Source organism: Zonotrichia leucophrys, chromosome 2 (assembly GCF_028769735.1).
Source record: "Zonotrichia leucophrys gambelii isolate GWCS_2022_RI chromosome 2, RI_Zleu_2.0, whole genome shotgun sequence".
Lineage (NCBI taxonomy): Eukaryota > Metazoa > Chordata > Aves > Passeriformes > Passerellidae > Zonotrichia > Zonotrichia leucophrys.
The window spans coordinates 43,698,438-43,715,426 of record NC_088171.1 but is presented as its reverse complement, the minus strand read 5'-3'; the positions used below and the strand labels follow the sequence as shown (position 1 = coordinate 43,715,426).

The 16,989-nt window shown below is 41.5% G+C and overlaps 1 protein-coding gene across 1 annotated transcript in view; it reads right to left on the bottom strand.

The window, feature by feature from the left end:
• SH3BP5 (SH3 domain binding protein 5) overlaps nucleotides 1-11,888 on the bottom strand; it is a 50,903-nt gene extending 39,015 nt beyond the window's left edge. The window contains exons 1-3 of the mRNA XM_064704762.1: nucleotides 11,747-11,888; nucleotides 9,560-9,622; nucleotides 28-156 (exon numbers count right to left, since the gene is read on the bottom strand). Coding sequence (XP_064560832.1) covers nucleotides 28-156; nucleotides 9,560-9,622; nucleotides 11,747-11,827 — 273 coding nt within the window. The 5' untranslated portion in view covers nucleotides 11,828-11,888. The remainder of the gene's footprint in view (nucleotides 1-27; nucleotides 157-9,559; nucleotides 9,623-11,746) is intronic.
• Nucleotides 11,889-16,989: the final 5,101 nt, after the last annotated feature.

The following is a 16,989-nucleotide window of genomic DNA, read 5'->3' as shown; positions in this document are numbered from 1 at the left end:
CAAGCTGACAAGGCAGAAAGCTCTTACCTGCCTGGCCACCCTCCGAGCTTCCCAGTAAGGTTTAGAGTCTTCTACAGCTTTTCCAATCTTCTTGACCAGCTCATCCAGTTTCACTGTGGCCTCCACCAGCACAGAGCGGAACTTCTGGCGCGCATCCTTCAAAACGGTGCAGGAAGGGAAGAAAGGACAAAGGCAGATTAGAGCTTTAAAAATTATTTCTACCTGTTTGTTCCTACCTTCAGGTTCCTCTTTAGATTCACACAGGAGCTGACACATTCAGAACAGTCACTAGCATTTGGATTAAGGCAGAATTTTTCAGCAGAGGAGCCCTGGAACCCAGAGCCAAATCCTAAAGCTGGCATCCTGGACACCAAATCTTTGTTTTTCAGTGACAGCTTTCATACAAAGCCTACAACAGCCTGTTCTAGATGTTACCTCTGGCAGGGTTTCTCAGAGAGGAATTGTTTGTAAATTACTCACTCTGTGAGGAGGCAAACAGCAGTGAAACAAGCTCTGAGAGGGACTTCAATGGCAAAGACATCTCACATACATAAAGCTAGAATGGTGCTAGCAGGCAGGCCAAACCCCACAGCAGGCTGGCAAATCAGCTGGAATTGGCACAGAAAACACATCTTTTCAGCTGTGGTTTCTATCAATGGAGAAGGGCACCTACATTCCACTTCACTGTTAATATTTTTTATATTTAAAAAACCCAGCTACTTCCAAACAGGATGAGCTGCGCTCCTTACATGATTAGCTAAAGCAATTAAAATATTTTCTCTGCTCCGCTGAAATTTCCACACATGTAAGCAAAGTGATTCTGATTTCAATCTCAGAATCCACCACAGACTCTAAATATATGAAATTATTGCAGATTGATGCAAATTCAGGCTGGGACCTGGCCCAGGATTTAAGGAGATGAAGAGGAAGGGCCATGTGAGCTCTCAACAAGGCTTGTAACTCTAATTAGAGTGCAACATTTATGCAGACTGCTGGAGTGACACGTTGATAATCAGGAAGCAGCTGGCTTCAAGAAGTGCCCTAATTCAGGAGGGTTTTGTCATTATTGTTGACAATTTCTAGAATGCAAAACTGCTTATTCACTGGAAGATTTAAAATACATTGCAAGCTGCCACTATGCTCTCAGAAGTGGAAAAAAAATGCAACAATACATCAGTTTTTGCAGAAAAAGCAATATACTTCTGTAAAAGCTTCTTTGCTTCCTTTTTAGTGTTATGTAAAACCTGAACCAGCATCAGCATTATCTTAGTCCAGGCCAAATAGCTTTGGATTCTTAAGGTACTCCAATTTATTCTAAGAAATTATTCAAATGGGTAACAAGGTCAAAAATGGGGAATTAAATGGACATTAACTTATTATTTCATTAACTCAAACCAGTCAATAATCTCATTTCTCAGTGAAAGCCTGAAATGTATCATTTAGACAATATTTATCAAGTCAATGATTTTCTCAGTGAGAAGAATTTGAATATTTCCAATTAAGTTACTGGACCATACATGGCTCACTGCTCAAAATGAGTTTCATAAGTAACTGAAAAAAGACTCCAAGCATGATGACTATATTGCAAGAAAAATAATAAGTACTGAAGTATATTTAACAAAGCGAAAAATTCTTTGCAGGTGTAGGAACAGAACTAAAAGCTCATTTCTAAATGAATGAGCCAGAAGATTTCACTCTCTTTGTGAAAGCTGCATTTAAGGATATTAGTTAGGCAAAATAGTTTAAGTAAAAAAATCCCAATGCAGTGATTCATCACCAAGTTCAGTTCCCATGTTTGTAAGATCACTTGGAACAAAGAAACCATCACTACAAATCTGTGCTCGGAGACCTACCCCAAATTTACTCATGTAATAATTATACACAGTCTTATCCCATAGGAGAAAGATGACTAGTCCTCACTTGGAGTTTAAAAATACAAAAGAAAACAAAGGACACTAAGAACAAAGCAGTCAAATTAACAGCAACTTCTGTACCCATTCATCTCCCTTGAACTCTGAAGCATATACAAATTACTGAACTCCAAGTGCTCCTCTAGCTGGTGCCTGAAGCACAGGTCTTACAAATGGTGAAGCAGATATTTGCCCACGAGCAAACTCCACTCCACAAAGTAGTTAGTCACACAGAATAGGGAGCTTCAGCTGAAAAACACACTGGTGTGGAACCCCAGTTTATCATTTTCCAACAAAGATGACTGGCTCTTCTTTTAAGGCTTAATTTAGGTCTGACCACCCTCATTCTTGCAGCAAAGAACAAAAATGAAAACCAAAGCACCCCAGAACTTTGTATCATCCATCGCAGCTTATTTTAGTGACATTTATTCTCAGGCTCCTGACTGCCAGGAACACAAGCCTGCAGGCTCCAACACCTTCTGCATGACAGAACGAGCAGATGCTCAGTTCTCTGCTGGGATGAGACCCCCACCAAAGGTTTCCAGCCATCCCCTTCAGTGGTTCAAAGCTATAAATCCTCCTAACAGTGTTTTCTGTGAGGACACACATCAAAAACTCAGAGGCTCAGAACAGCACATCAGTGCAGCTCATTCGTGGTCCCCAGCACAGGGTAAGTCCTACATCCATGTCAGAAAGACAACCACAACGTTTTCAGGCTACTTATCAAATCCTCTGGTGTGACTTGCCCCTCCATACAAGTGTTACTATTTAACTGCCAAACCCTTGCCTCATTTAGACCTTCATCTTGCACACTCAGGTAACAGAGAAAGGAAAATATGTCAATTCCTGCAACTTGCTGTCGTGAGCAAAACCAAGACAGTGCAGCATATGCCATAGAAATTTTCTAGCACAGTCCTCAGTCTCTAGCTTCTGCATTTCAGTTTCTTGAAAGATAACTCAATTCCAGCAGAAATGCTATTCATTGATAACAGCAGCCTTAGGTAACATGTGAGTCACACTCATCATGTCTGGGTCAGTTTTTATGGTTTTTTTTTCTTTTTTAAAAACACATTTTGTTTTTCTCATCACTGCACTGAACACATACACAGACTCTAACAGAAGCAATGCAACTGACATGAGACATCTCAAACATCCTGACATTTTTAAAGTGTGTTTTTCCCCTCTACTCACTCCTAATCTTCTGTGATCATTTTTAAGAACACCTTGCTTCTGATTTCAGAAATAGAAAGGTGACATTGAAAACGTTAGCCAGTCAGCATTCTATGTTTTTTCCCCCTCCTATTTGCTCAAATGAGATGATGATAAACCTTTTACAAGCTGGACAAAAGCCGATTAAGGCATTTATCCTCAATGTGTGTTGCAAGGTTAAAAAAAAAAAAAAAAAACAAAAAAGCAGCAGGAGAAGCTTCTTACTTAAATTAGAGCCTTAACAAGGAGACTCTCACTAGCTAGGTGTTTGTCATACACACGCTCCAGCAGGCAGAGCACTCAGTGCAGCACGTGGACAGCTGCAGTTTACATTTCAACATCATGTTCTATGGCTGCAAGAGCCCCATGCTCATCAGCTTTCTTTCTGGAAATCCTCAGCACTTTTCTTTCAAATGAGATTTCACTAGTGTTGTCTTAAGGAGCATGCCAGACCTCTACCCCAAATATGGTTTTGCTGCAATAGTTCATTATTAAAAGCAGACTTTGTTTTGCCGCTGGGCAGCTTTTTGATACTGCACCAGAAAGAGGGACCACACTTAAGGACAGGTCATCCTTACAGCAGCATTTTGAAGATCCATTCTCAAATGTGGGGAAAAAACTGAAAAGCTAAAATACAATATTCAACTCATACTGCACCTGTCAGAGGAAAAAAGCATGCCTGTTTTCCTCACTCATGAGTGATGGTGATGAGCTGGTGTTAGATGCCAGATGACAAGTAAATAACTATTTCTGCCCATCAAATGAAACATGTATTTTCAAACAATTCTATTTTTAAAATGAGCTTTACATATCAACCATGTCTGAATCATCCTAGTACCAAGCACATCTAAATTTCATTTACAAAGGTTGTCTCGTGACCGTTCTGCCAGTCTGGTGTGCAGAACCTCTGGCAAGCACGGGAGGTGCATGGAAATGGAACTGCTGGCTGAGAGACAGCCTTCATCTATTTCCAGAAGGCTGACAGGATCCATACCATCTCCTCTACTACAAAGACCCAGCAGCTGCAAAAGCTCATCTCCAAGCTAAACCAGCATCAGCATCATACCTCCACACCAAACAAGTGTGTGCTCAGAAATCCACCTTCAAGCATTCAATCAGTTAAAGACACTTTAAATGTCTCTTTGGTACCTGAGCAGCTCAAGTAAGCCAGACAGGCAACCAAATCTTAAAAACAAGATTTTTTTAAAACAAGCGCAAGGAAGGAAAAAAGTAGTAGTATCTCAATTTTTAAGGGATAAGAAAAGTCTTTGGTTTGGGGTTTTTTTTTGGGCAGCTACTAATTTGCCATCTAAGACCAATTAAAAAATCAGTACCTGAAAGCTGCTCTAACCTCCTGCTTGCAGTAGTTACAAACTGAGACTACCAATACTTTTTACTACAAATATTTTAAATTCTCTCAGAAGAAGAGAGAAGAAAGCAGGCATGGGAGGGTGAGTGCTCCTTCCAAAGCAAGATTTCTCCACCTAACCCTTCCTCTCTCAGACTGGAAACCGATCTTTACGTCAAGAAAACGAACCAAGTAAATCCCTTTGACTCACTTGGTTGACAAAATTTTTCCAGAGCCACAGCAGAGGAAGAAGCCTTCCCTTGCTCATCCTTGGATGAAAGCAGAAGGCAAAACAACAAGGAATTCCCACACAGGAGCCATTTCCTATGGAAGCAAGTAGATCACAAAGAAATGTGGAAAGATTTGTCCTGATAGCACTGGACAAATCCATCACACATGTACATCCTCCTCCCAAAGCCAGCAGGAACAGCAGCCAGCGAGCTGCTCTGCCCTTATCTCTGCATTCTTTTGTGGACACTGGAAAACGCTGCACAGGGATACTGATAAGGTGGCGGATGTTTCCACTGATGGATGTTTCCTCAAGCCAAGCAGGCACGCTCAGAATGAGACTCCAGACACTGAGAGGTCATTTTTCTAAAACCTGAAAGATGGAGGATTTTTCTTTAAAACCTACTTACATGTTTTATATGTGACAGGGTCAACAGCTCAAGTTTTTTTCCTAAAGCCAAGTATTTTAGTGAAGAAGTAAGAAGCAATTCAAAATAACTGGTGAATATCTGCCTGCCAGTGGGAAGCAGAGAATTAATTCCTTGTTTTGCTTTGCTTGTGTGTGCAGCTTTTGCTTTACTTAACTGCCTTTATCTCAACCCATGGGTTTTTCACTTCTACTCTCCTGCTTCTCCCACAATGGCAGAGAGGGAGGAAGGGGCTGTGTCATGCTTAGCAGCTAGCTGGGGTTAAACCATGACAAAAAGTCCTTCCCCTTCTCAGAGGGGCTCAAATGCTGACAAGGCTCACCAGTGAAAGAGCACCACAACTAATAAACCCCTTCCCTTATATCCAGCAACAACCCAGGGTGACCTTTATGATAAACCCAGGACTAAAAGTAACACAAAGTGTTGCAGATCAGGACTAGGGGATCTAGGCAAGCACACAAGAAGAATGCCAGCCAGGCCCTCTGATAAGGGCATGGCTGAAAGCAGCACTGTTCAGCTCCAGTCTTCCTGTGCAGTATCTGAACAAACACTGGCAAGCTCGTAGCTCCAGCAACACAAAAAACTCTCTCTAACAAAAACCACATTTGGGATAGCTGGGATTCCAGTGGTAACTTTCATGGTATGTGCTGCATTTCCCCTCCCCACAAGGCTGCCAGAGGGTCCCCGGGTTAATTTGTTACAGCTGAGTTGTACTTTCAGCGCCAGTCCAAGCCCTCTGTGGGCTGGCTGGACAGACAAACCCTGCACATTTTGTTAAGGACATTCACAGCTCCTGATGCGAGTTCAGATGGAGATGCACTTCCAATAAACAGGAAAAACCTCTTGCATTTGGCCAAAGCACACTTGTATCTCGCCTGCAAGGCGTTTCCCCCAGCCCTTCACAGACACTTGAAACATAAACAGGGACATTAGCAAAGCCAAGTGTTCAATCCCTCAGAGAACCCTTACCACCCTTCTGCTGTGTCAGTAATGCTCAGTGCTGCACTTAGGACCAGCAGCATTATGGATTTTAAATCAAGTCTAATCAAAGATTCATTAACAGGCAATACATTAATGCAACACATAACCACCAGCCACTCGGTGCCCTTCAGCAGCTCTGCAGCTCCTGAACATGCAGCGAGTGTCAGCAGGTCAGGATGTTTCTTCAGGGTTTAATAGGATAGGTCAAAAGGGCAAAAAATGAGTAATTCTTCCAAGTAAAAGAATCTATGCATCCAACTTCAACGTATCTGCTCAAGCCATGCCATGCATGTATATCCTGTGCTCTCACAGGCAGTATGAGTGCAGAACTTCTTTTAAAAGATTAAAAAATCCAGACTGTTCAATTTAAAAACAGGTCATATGGCAGTTTCAGAGCAGAACTTAAAGAAGTGTCAGGCTGGTGAACTCAAAACAGAATTCCCCATTTTATCACCTCTGTAAGCAGCAGACACCAGTATTTTCTACATTGCTCAAACAAGGACATTCCTGTGGCTACTCCAGGCCAGTGCAGCCTCAAAATCCTAGAAACCTCGACTGAATTCAGCCCATAACATTTTCCACTGGGCAACACAGCATTATTACTTGCACTCTGCAGATGCAGACCTGAGGCACAGCGAGAACTGAAGCATGGGTTTAGAAGGATTTAACAGCTTTTTTTTCCAGTTAATGGGAACTGGAGACAGTCAGAATTCTCACTTAGAGCAAATCACACAAAGCTACATACAGGAAGTCCAGAAAAGTCTTGCAGAATTCAGATGCCACAAGGTTACCCTTCCTGCTTATCAGAGAGAACATCAAGTCACAAAAACATGGGTGTCTTTTTCTGAACTTCCTTCAAAGAAATATACCTTCTACTCAAACATTCCCATTGCTTTTCCAGATTATTCTGGGAAAAAAATCAGCAGTGGGAATCTATGGACCACAAAGTAACATTACAGGAAGCTGGCCGTCAGCAACTCGTGCTCTAAATAATGCAATGATACATCTATGTTCCCATTAAAGATATTGGAAAGATAAAGAAAATTATACTAGCAAAACAGGATAAATATAACTCCATTGTCTGGTTAAAAAACACCTACACACATCTCTCTTCCAATGAAATATAGCAGGAACACCACAAACTAGGAAGGGGCAGCAAGAGGGACCCAAAGCAGCTAATAAGAGCCAAAAGTGTAAATCTTCAAAGGGAAGCTCAGCATGGCTCTCCCAGAAGCCCACATTTTCAACAGCATTCATGGATTTTGGAAGCCTTTGAAGCAGAATGATCCCAGTTCCAAACTCCTCCTTCCAAACTTTCCTATAAGGCTGCTTGACAAATTTTTCTTTTCTTGTGCAGAGTATGAAGGCAGAGATTTTCTGCTAACCACAAGTGTTGGGTGTCGTGGGATTTTTTTATTCCTTTCCCCTAAAAAGGTTTTAAGTCCATTTAAAATGCATTTATCAACCTGTATATAAATTAAGCATTGCTTACATCATCCAAACTGCATATTTAAGCAGAAAAAATGTAATGAAAATCTTTACAGATTAAAAATTATGCAGTTGCATGATACCACAAACTGGCACCCATCCAATAATAAGATTTTTGGATGAAAAGCAAAGAGGAAACATTTGAGAAAGCATCCTCTTGGTGGTATTTCACCTTAATTCCATCAAAAACTGCTTACAGTAAGTAGTACAGACAGATCTGCAGCAAACACTTAATGGCAAATGCAGAGAATGATTATATGATTTTCTACCTATCTAACACCTGGTATTTACCAGGCTGAGCAAGAAACAATGTAAGACCAAGGTAATGTGGAAATTCTGCTCCTTTATTTACAGTTATATTTCCAGGAGCCTTTCAGCCTCTACAGCTCAGCATGTGCCACACACACAGTAGCTACAAATCTGCATGCTCCCCAAACACTTGATCACATGAATAATTTTAATCAAGCAGCAAAATCCCATCTTAAAGTCACTGGGATTTATTTCATGAGGATGCCTTTGCATTATTATTACTATTCCATCTGCTTCATAATATGTCCTCAGTGCAAGGTTATGACAAAATTAATGAAATCCAGGCAACTATCCATAGCACCATCTTTCAATTTCAGTACCTCAGCATGAAATAAGGAGACTGAAAAGATACATATGATAATTTTTTTCAATATATCTATATAAAGATTCCTGAAGTCCATTTAATTGCTACTGGTGCAGGCTAGAATACTGATTTTTAAAGTTCACTCATAAAATTTAAATCATGCTAGTGCCACTGAACAGTTCTCACAGCAAAAATACTGTTTTATTATGCACAGCAAATAGTTCCCATTTAACTAAGTTTATTAACCAATGAATTCATGATCTACATGCCACAATGACAGAATATGCAAACAAGTGAGGATAAGAAAAAAGCTACAAGACAAGGCTTGTCCAAAGATCATAACCCCATTTTCTGTTCAGTGCTTTCAGTGGATATTCCAGTATTTTAAAATTCTACCAAGAACCACCCCATGCTTGAGGTATCCATTTCATGAAAAGACACACAAGAGGGAAAAAAAATTAAAAAGAAACAAACAAACAAACCATACTTTGATATTTTGAAGGTACAGACAGAAATCTACATATGTACTTCTATAGTATGTTCCTCACTGCAATCTCAGAATGTTTTAATACAGTATTCAAGACTTTGTAATGATATCAAAATTATTTAGGATGTAAAGTCATATTTTATGCCAGTTTTTCTTTAACAGTATATTTATCTTATACTTCCATTGTGTTTATCTTTTTTGTTTTGCAAACAAAAGAAAATTCAGACACACACAGAGGATAGTTTGTTTTGCATCACTATTAGATCAATAATGCTGAGCCTTCCAGAATAACTACCAAGTAGATGAAGCTCAAATTTGGGGATTTAGAAACAATTTCTTCAGAACTTGCTATTAGATTTTTAAGTATCCACTAAAACCTCTCTGTATAAGCAGGAAGTCTTTTATTCCAACTTTCCTTCATCGCCTTCCTTGCTCAGGAAGTGATGACAAAAAAGGCCAAGATAACAATCTAAAAAAACCCCAAACAGCCACCAAAGAGAAGATCCTGGCAGACAGCTGTATGGCAAAAACCTCTTAGCCAAATAACTTTCCCTGTCTATAATCAACAAACACAAAACAGTGACTTGTAAAAATAAAACTTGTCTAAGCTTAGTGTCAAAACCTAAAAATAAGTTCTGGCAGTGGTTGTGTGTGAGGTTCTCCACACAGGGTTTTTCCACTGTGAGAATACCTCTACCTTTCCCTGTTAGGTCAATTCATACCTTTAAAAACATCATCACCAGACTCTTGCTGCAAAATTACCATTCAGGATGCACAAATTAAGGAGGCAACCCACTCAAAAACATTGTCCTTTCATTCACAAAATCCAACATGCACAAAAGGAAAATGCAAGGGTAAATTCTGTACCTCCAGCTCCGTCTCTCTGCGATTGATATCATCTGTAGATTGATTCAGTTTTTCTAGCTCCCCCTAGAAGGAAAGAAAGTCGGATGCATAGTAAGAAATCAGGGAAAAAAACATGTCTGAGAAGGCTCATTCAGCATCCCCACTGAAAGCTCACAAGGGCTGTGGCCAATGAATTTAGTGAAAAGAGGAAACCTTGAGATGCCCAGCTTAACTTTGCCACTGGTCTTCTACTTTGCTACTTAAAAGAAAAAATAATCAGAGAAGATCTATAGCTTTATGATAAGGCAACACATTTCCTATTCTGGCTACTTCTTCACTGTTACAAATAAACACGAGGTACAGTAAGCTCAATATAGTCAATATCAGAGAGGTACTTGAGAGACAGACACACCCACCCCAGAAGAGCAGCAAAGTCTGTACTATCACAGGAGACACGCAGTGAAAGGACAGAACTGATAAGAAACACATCTTGCCACACAAGAAGTATTTTATTTTGGATTTTAGCAAATCATTTCTTAACCCAACCAGTCCATGGGAGAAATACAATTATGTTTACATAATTTGCCTTCCTGCCAACACTTTGATCCCCTAACAGCAGAAACAAAGGTGTTAAATCCCTTGAATAAATATGTAGTAGAAGTGGTGTTGGCATGAATGAAGTTACTGTAAAAATAAAGCTCATTCTTACTGACTTTCTTGCCTCAAAAAGCAACCCTTAGGAAGAGATCTGATAGCTTTCTTTATCTGGGCAACATGATTATAAGATTTTTAACAGGAACGTTCTCCAATTTAAACGTTATTTAATTGTCAACCAGTGTAACAGAACACGCCTGGAAATGTTTTGCTGTACAAACCAAACGTTGTAAATTGATTGTCACTTGAGCAGCTTCCCACTGGACTACAAGAATGACTCTGGTTACAACCAGAAAGGAATTCATTACAACAGTTTAGCTCTCTTATCCCCAGCAGTCAGATTTCATTTCCTACTCCTAGGACTTGGAAAACACCTACTTGGTTATCCATGTTGTCTGAAACAAACACTCATCCAAAAATTACCTAATTGTCTCTTACTGTAAGGCTCAAAACCTCATGGCTCTCACGGAAGCAGACACAGCAGCCTGTTTTTCCAACCAAACAGAAAACTGAACAGAAACAATTGTTTTGCCAACAATTCACAAATCGTATACGTGGAAACGTGTAGCAAGCTGAAGAACCTAAGGTCAAAATTAGATCAATAGACACCAACCAAGCTCAGCCTCTTAAAATCAGGGCAGTACCAGGCTAGCTTTTGGCTGAGGGCCTCGCTCTGTGTAACCATGTTTTGGGAATTTTGCAATGGCTCTGCACAGCCCTGGAAAACAAAATGCTCACGATGGAGAAAAGAATGACAATTACAGCGAGCAGGGACCTACGCCAAGGATCCTCTCAGCAATGTACACACGTGTTATATTCATTCATGACAAGCAGTACCAGCAATGCTGGAGGCAAAAGCCATAAATCTGCAGAGACCTAAAAATACATTTCATTTCAGGGACCACAGCGTGCTGCAAGTTTGCACCGTGCTATTGGTCGAGACACGATTTTGGGGAGAAAAGCTTTGTTTAGAAACCATGCAAGAATAAAAACCATTGCAGAAGGCATTCACTGAGAGGAAGCACCATATTCCACTAAAGCTCCTTTTTACAAGAAACAAGAAAATAATGATAAAAATAATGAGACAAAATTTAAAACCCCATTTTCCCGCATTTATGAATTTCTAAGCCCCGCTCCACGAGCAAGGTCACGCTGTCATGGTCAAAACTAAAAAGGGGAAGGGGGATTTCGGCGGCAGCAGCAGGAGAAGCAGGGACGCCCAGGAGAGCCGGGCGGGAGCGATGCCCGGGGTAACAAAGGGCTGGGGAGCCCGGGGGCGCTCCCGGCGGGCACCGAGACACCCGGGGAAAAAAAAAAAAAAAAAAAAAAAGAAAAAATTATATACACACACATATGTATGTATGTATAGATTCATGCGTGAGTGTACGTATGTGTATATATATGTGTGTATGCACATACGCAGCAAAAGCAATAAAATAAAAGGCAACCATTATTACATACACTACATTACATTGCTTCATACAGCCATAACGCACATATGAAAACGAACTTAAGGAAGCGCAGCCGCGCCTCGGCAGGCAGGCAGGCCCTCACCTGGATGCGGGGATCCACCTCCTCGTCCTCGGGCCGCGCTGGTTCCTCGGCGGGGCGGCCCCGCCGGCCCCCCGGCTCCATGGCGGCTCCCGCTCCCTCAGCCTCAGCCGCCGCCGGCGCCTCCCGCTCCCGCTCCCGCTGCCGCCGCTGCCGGCCCGGCCCGGCCCCGCCTCCGGGGGAACCCCTCCCTCCCCACAGCGCCCCCGTCTCTTTGTGCCTTCGCAGCGCAGCCAGGAAAGCAGCGCCGAATTGCGGGGTTTCCTTTTTCCCCCCCCTTTCTTTTTCTTTTTCTTTTTTTTTATTTTTCTTTTAATGCTCCCTCACGCCTCGTTTTTCTGGCTTGCTAATTCCTGGGTCCCCCCCGCAAGGGCGCTGCGTGAAAGCGGGATGAGTAGTTCCAGGTGCAGGGAAACGCTGAGGACACCTTGCTGGCTTTTTTAATTTATTTTTTTCCTCCCCCTTCTTTTCGTCTCCCCTCTTTTTCAAGCTCTGCTGGAGGCTGACATGCCCATGGAGAGAAAAAAAATAGAAGAGAAAATACTAAAGGCACTTTCAACAAGCTTGAAAATTCAAATGAAAACCAGATTTCTATTGTGTGGCAGCTAAGCGGGCAACTATTGTACCTACTGCATGCAGTAGAAAAAGACATACTGAAGACACATCCTTTTGTTGTCAGTAAAAAGGAACTTTGTGAGAGAAATATGTACATGCATGGCCCATGTCTAGCAGAGCACTTCAGATTAGTGTCTCCCTAATCACAGGGGTGGATAACAAGTAATTTCGAACAAATGAGGAATATGTTTCCACCTTTAAACTACCACTATTAACTTAACCCATTTTTTTTTGTTTGAAAAATCCTCAAAAGGTAGTAAAAAATGGAAAGTTTAGATGTGGTGAAGAAAGGAGCATCCTTTGTGAGACTGAAGGTGAAAAAGAATCTCACATCTCTTTATAAGATAAAAATAAGAGGGAGGTAAAATAAGATTATAAAAATTAACATTGCTAAGGTAACTAAAGTAAAAAAGGAGGCAAAAGAAAACCAGTCAAACTCTTCCAAATGCTATAAAGCAACCAGGGGGAAAAAAAACCAAAATATGGGAAGAGAGTGACATAAACATTTGAAAATAGTATAAACATGCAAAGTGACACCAACAACCTAAAATAATCAAGGAACAGAGGAGGTGTTGCAAAAACGCAGATGGGTTGTTTGCAACATCTTCACTGTTCACAGCAGAAAAAAAATCATGTTAAGGAGGGGGAAAAAATAAAAACAAACCAAAAACCAAATTAGCCGAAGCCAAGTGTTTGCTCTTACTGCTGTCTGTTAAGGGATTCCAATGAGTACACACAGCCACAAGTTCCCAGGACCCTGGCATTTCTTTTCCCTGGTGTGCTGTGGCTCATGCCAAGACTGTAGTGGTCAAATATCCAACACTCCCACCATCCTAAAACAGCACAGAAAACACAAAGCTGCACATTGAAGACTTAATGTGGACAGTCCTGCTGTTACCACTTCGATTTCTAAAAAACAAGACCATGTAAAAGATTCATTGCAGCCATGCTCTGTTCCTCCAAAACCTGCACAGGCTGACCCATGGCAATGTCACAGAAAGCACTGCCCACTGTTTGGGATACAGAAGTTCTCCTGCACACAGGTGCTCTCCCAAAGAGATTTGTTATGTTTGCACGAAGGACCCTCTTCTTCCATTGCTGCTGTGACAATCCCCATGATTGTTGCAGCTCGAAAACATCCAGCCAAACTCTTCAATCTGCCACACTCAGAGCAAGCTGTCTCTCTCTTTGGATTCAGAAAGCTGGGAGAGCTGCTGGCAGAGCTTAGTGCTGTGCAAGTGATGGTGTGGATACACAAGCCCCTTTTCCCACGAATCTGAAATCTCTCATAGAGCCCTGAGGCCATCGAGATAATTTTATATCAAGCCAATACGTTGGGTAGGTCTGGATATAATAAAATCAGTGAAGAATGCACGTCTGTCATGACTGCAGACATCACTAAGGCATTAACAGAAAAGTGGCCTGAAGGAAAAGATTTGACAGAACAGGGAAAGGGAGACTATTCAGTACAATAAAGATCAATAAAAGACTCAAGGCTATTATTTACATGTTAATTTTCCTCTCTTTGCCATGGAGTGGATTTTGCTGAAACTGCTGTCCCATGCAAAGGGCTGCAGGACCCAAGAAATACCTGAGGAACAAACCTGTGTCTCACACATGGGCACGGTCTCCACAGGTTTGTTGGTGACACCAAGCTGTGTGGTGAGGTTGACAGCTTGGAGGGAAGGGACATCATCTAGAGGGACCTTGACAGGTGTGAGAGGTGGGTCTGGGCCAACCTCTTGGAGTTCAACAAGGCCAAGTGCAAGCTGCTGCACCTAGGCTGGGGCATCCCAAGCAAAAATACAGGCTGAGTGGAGAATGTACTGAGAGCAGCCGTGGAGAGAAGGACATGAGGTGTTGGTTGACAAGAAACTCAACATGATTCAGAAATGTGTGCTTGCAGCCCAGAAAGCCAATCACATCCTGGGCTGCATCAAGAGAAGCATGAGCAGAAGCTAAGGGAGGTGATTCTCCCACTCTGATCCATTCTGGAACGGCGTATCAGATGAAGTTCTTTACTGTGGAGCTGGTGAGGCACTGGCACAGGTTGCCCAGAGAAGTTATGGATCCCCCCCATCCCTGGCAGTGTTCAAGGCCAGGCTGGATGGGGCTTTGTGCACCCTACTATAATGGAAGCCATTGATGCCCATGGTTAGAGGATATTTCAGGTCCCTTCCAGGCCAAACCATTCTATGGTTCTATGCTCTCCTTAGGTCAATCCTGTGCAAGTGAGCTGCAGTAGATGGCCTTTGGGTATTATTTTTGCCCAATCATGAGTGATCTCATCCCAGCAAATCCCTCCTACACAATCTGTTGAAGGCCAGAGGGCTCCCCAGCCCCACCCCACTCCCAAAAAGCCAGTCATGCTGACCTTTTCCTTCCCCCACAGGCCCTACATGCGCCAGGGCGTCTGAGCAAAGCTTGCACGAGGCCTGACCCAGACAGTCTGTACTTTCTCCTGTATCAATATTTCAAAACCCCAGTCCCAAGTATTCAATATTTGAACAAAGCACTCTGAAGTCAAGGCAGGAAGAAACCACTTGCTCTTTCACTAATGGGATTCCAGAGTGGCCACAGCAGAGAATTAGTCCAGACTTGTCAGGCCGGGCTGCAACTTAACATGAGCTGTGCTGAAGAGGGTACAGCTCAACTAAAAAGCACAAGGAGAGGTTCTGATGAAGGAAAAGCCAGAATCCAAGCAATCCAAGCTGCTTCAGCAACCAATTCAAGTGGATCAGGCAACACCTCTGCCTTACATTACAGCAGGCATTTAGGGTGCAAGCTTTATCATTAATATCAAGCCCTGGAGCACGGAAATCCCTAGGCAAGGGTGATGTTCTGGCTGAGAGAACAGCTACAGCTCTACTTTTGGGGTAAGCTGCTACATAAACACATTATCTAGTCCCACAGAAATCCTCAGTGTACAGGCAAGGGAAAGATTTGGCAAGGGAGAGATTGAAATGTCTGTACTTTGAGGAAGGAATTCAGAGAAGAATTCTCTTCCTCATTCTGGAAGATGGTTTGTAGATTCACTATTACATTGCTGAATAGCCATGGGGAACTAGAAGTTGCATTTTAAATAAAATCAGCTGGGAAGAAGTATGCATCAGTGAAGAATTGCCTGAGGAAACATCCTAATGACTATAGTTAATTTAGGGATAAAATTCAAAGGGAATGGATAGTGTAATTTTACATATATTTGATAATGGTAAATTCTGAATAGATTTTAAGGAAGATTTTTTTCCAAATCTCATCTTACATTTGAATTTCTGCTCATACTTGCACTCAAAGCTTGCTTCTGCCCCAGCACTAGAGGCAAGAGCCTAAAACACAAATCAAAAGTTGCATTTCCTTCCTCATAAACATGAATCTTCTCTGTCTGAACATTGATAGCAAATAAAGCAAAGTTCAGGACTAATTAATGCACATTTGATTACTGAAGACACATTTCAGCTCACGGAAATGCTCAAGGAGAAAACAGCCTAAGAGACAGAACCCTACTTACAGAATACTGCCCCTCTCCTCACAGGGACTGGAGAAACAGCTCTGCTCTGAGAAATTCTTCTGCTTCCCTTGATGATGGTGCTAGAGGCTAACTTTCAATTGGCTTCAAATGTTGAAGGGCTGTTGTAATTCAGTTTTAAATAATTTACCCACAAACGAACACAGAAGTATAAGCAGTCCAATTCATAGAGTAACACAGTCCCCAAAATACATTTATGAGCATAAATTCTACCATGTAGCTTCTTAGCTGAATTAACTCTGAAAACCAGTTTACTGCACTGACTTTTGCAATGTTTCACCAGAAATTAGTTTAACTCAGGGAATGTCTCATTTAAACACCGAGCCACCACCTCTGTCTTCCAACCTGCAGCAAAGACATTGCTCTGCCGGTGTTCAAATCCCATATACTTTCCTGGTTTTCCAGAAGTCTACTGCACATGTTGGAAATATTTTTAAACATTAAGTGGTATCTCACCCACAGTTATTTGAAGATCTGGGCCTCTATCACTAAATCTTTTATAGGAAGCTAAGCACAAAATTTTTATGGAAGGTATGCAGTTGCATTTATTGAAGATTTTAAATTTCTTGGATGCGTATGCAGGGTATTAAATATTAAGTGGTCAGAATCAAAACTTCCCCCGGCTTATTTCTCAATAAATTTCATGCTTCCATACTCACAGTGGTTGTGACATGTTTGTGCTCTGCATTTTAGAAAGCACTAAAAATCAATTATCTCTCCTACACCAGTCTGTAAGATGGTATTGCCTTATGAACTTGCACACAAAGAAATATTAATGGAGCTTGAGCATCTGTGGTACAAAAAACTTGTAGATTTCCCCACCTACAAGGAATGTATTTAAAGAAAAGGCTACATTCCAAAATACCCTTTGATTTCACTTCTCTTTAACAAGCACAATTTAAAATTAAAAATAACCTCCAGGCTTCACAGGGCTACAAAGAAAGGAGGCTCATTTTAAAGAGGTACAATCTATTTTCAAGCCACACTAATCTTAGTATCTTCCATAAAAATTAAATACAAAGATTATTAGCAAAATTATCTGCCGGGCAATTTTCTATTGTATATACATTTATCTCCCACCATATCATGAGTTACTTTTCTCATT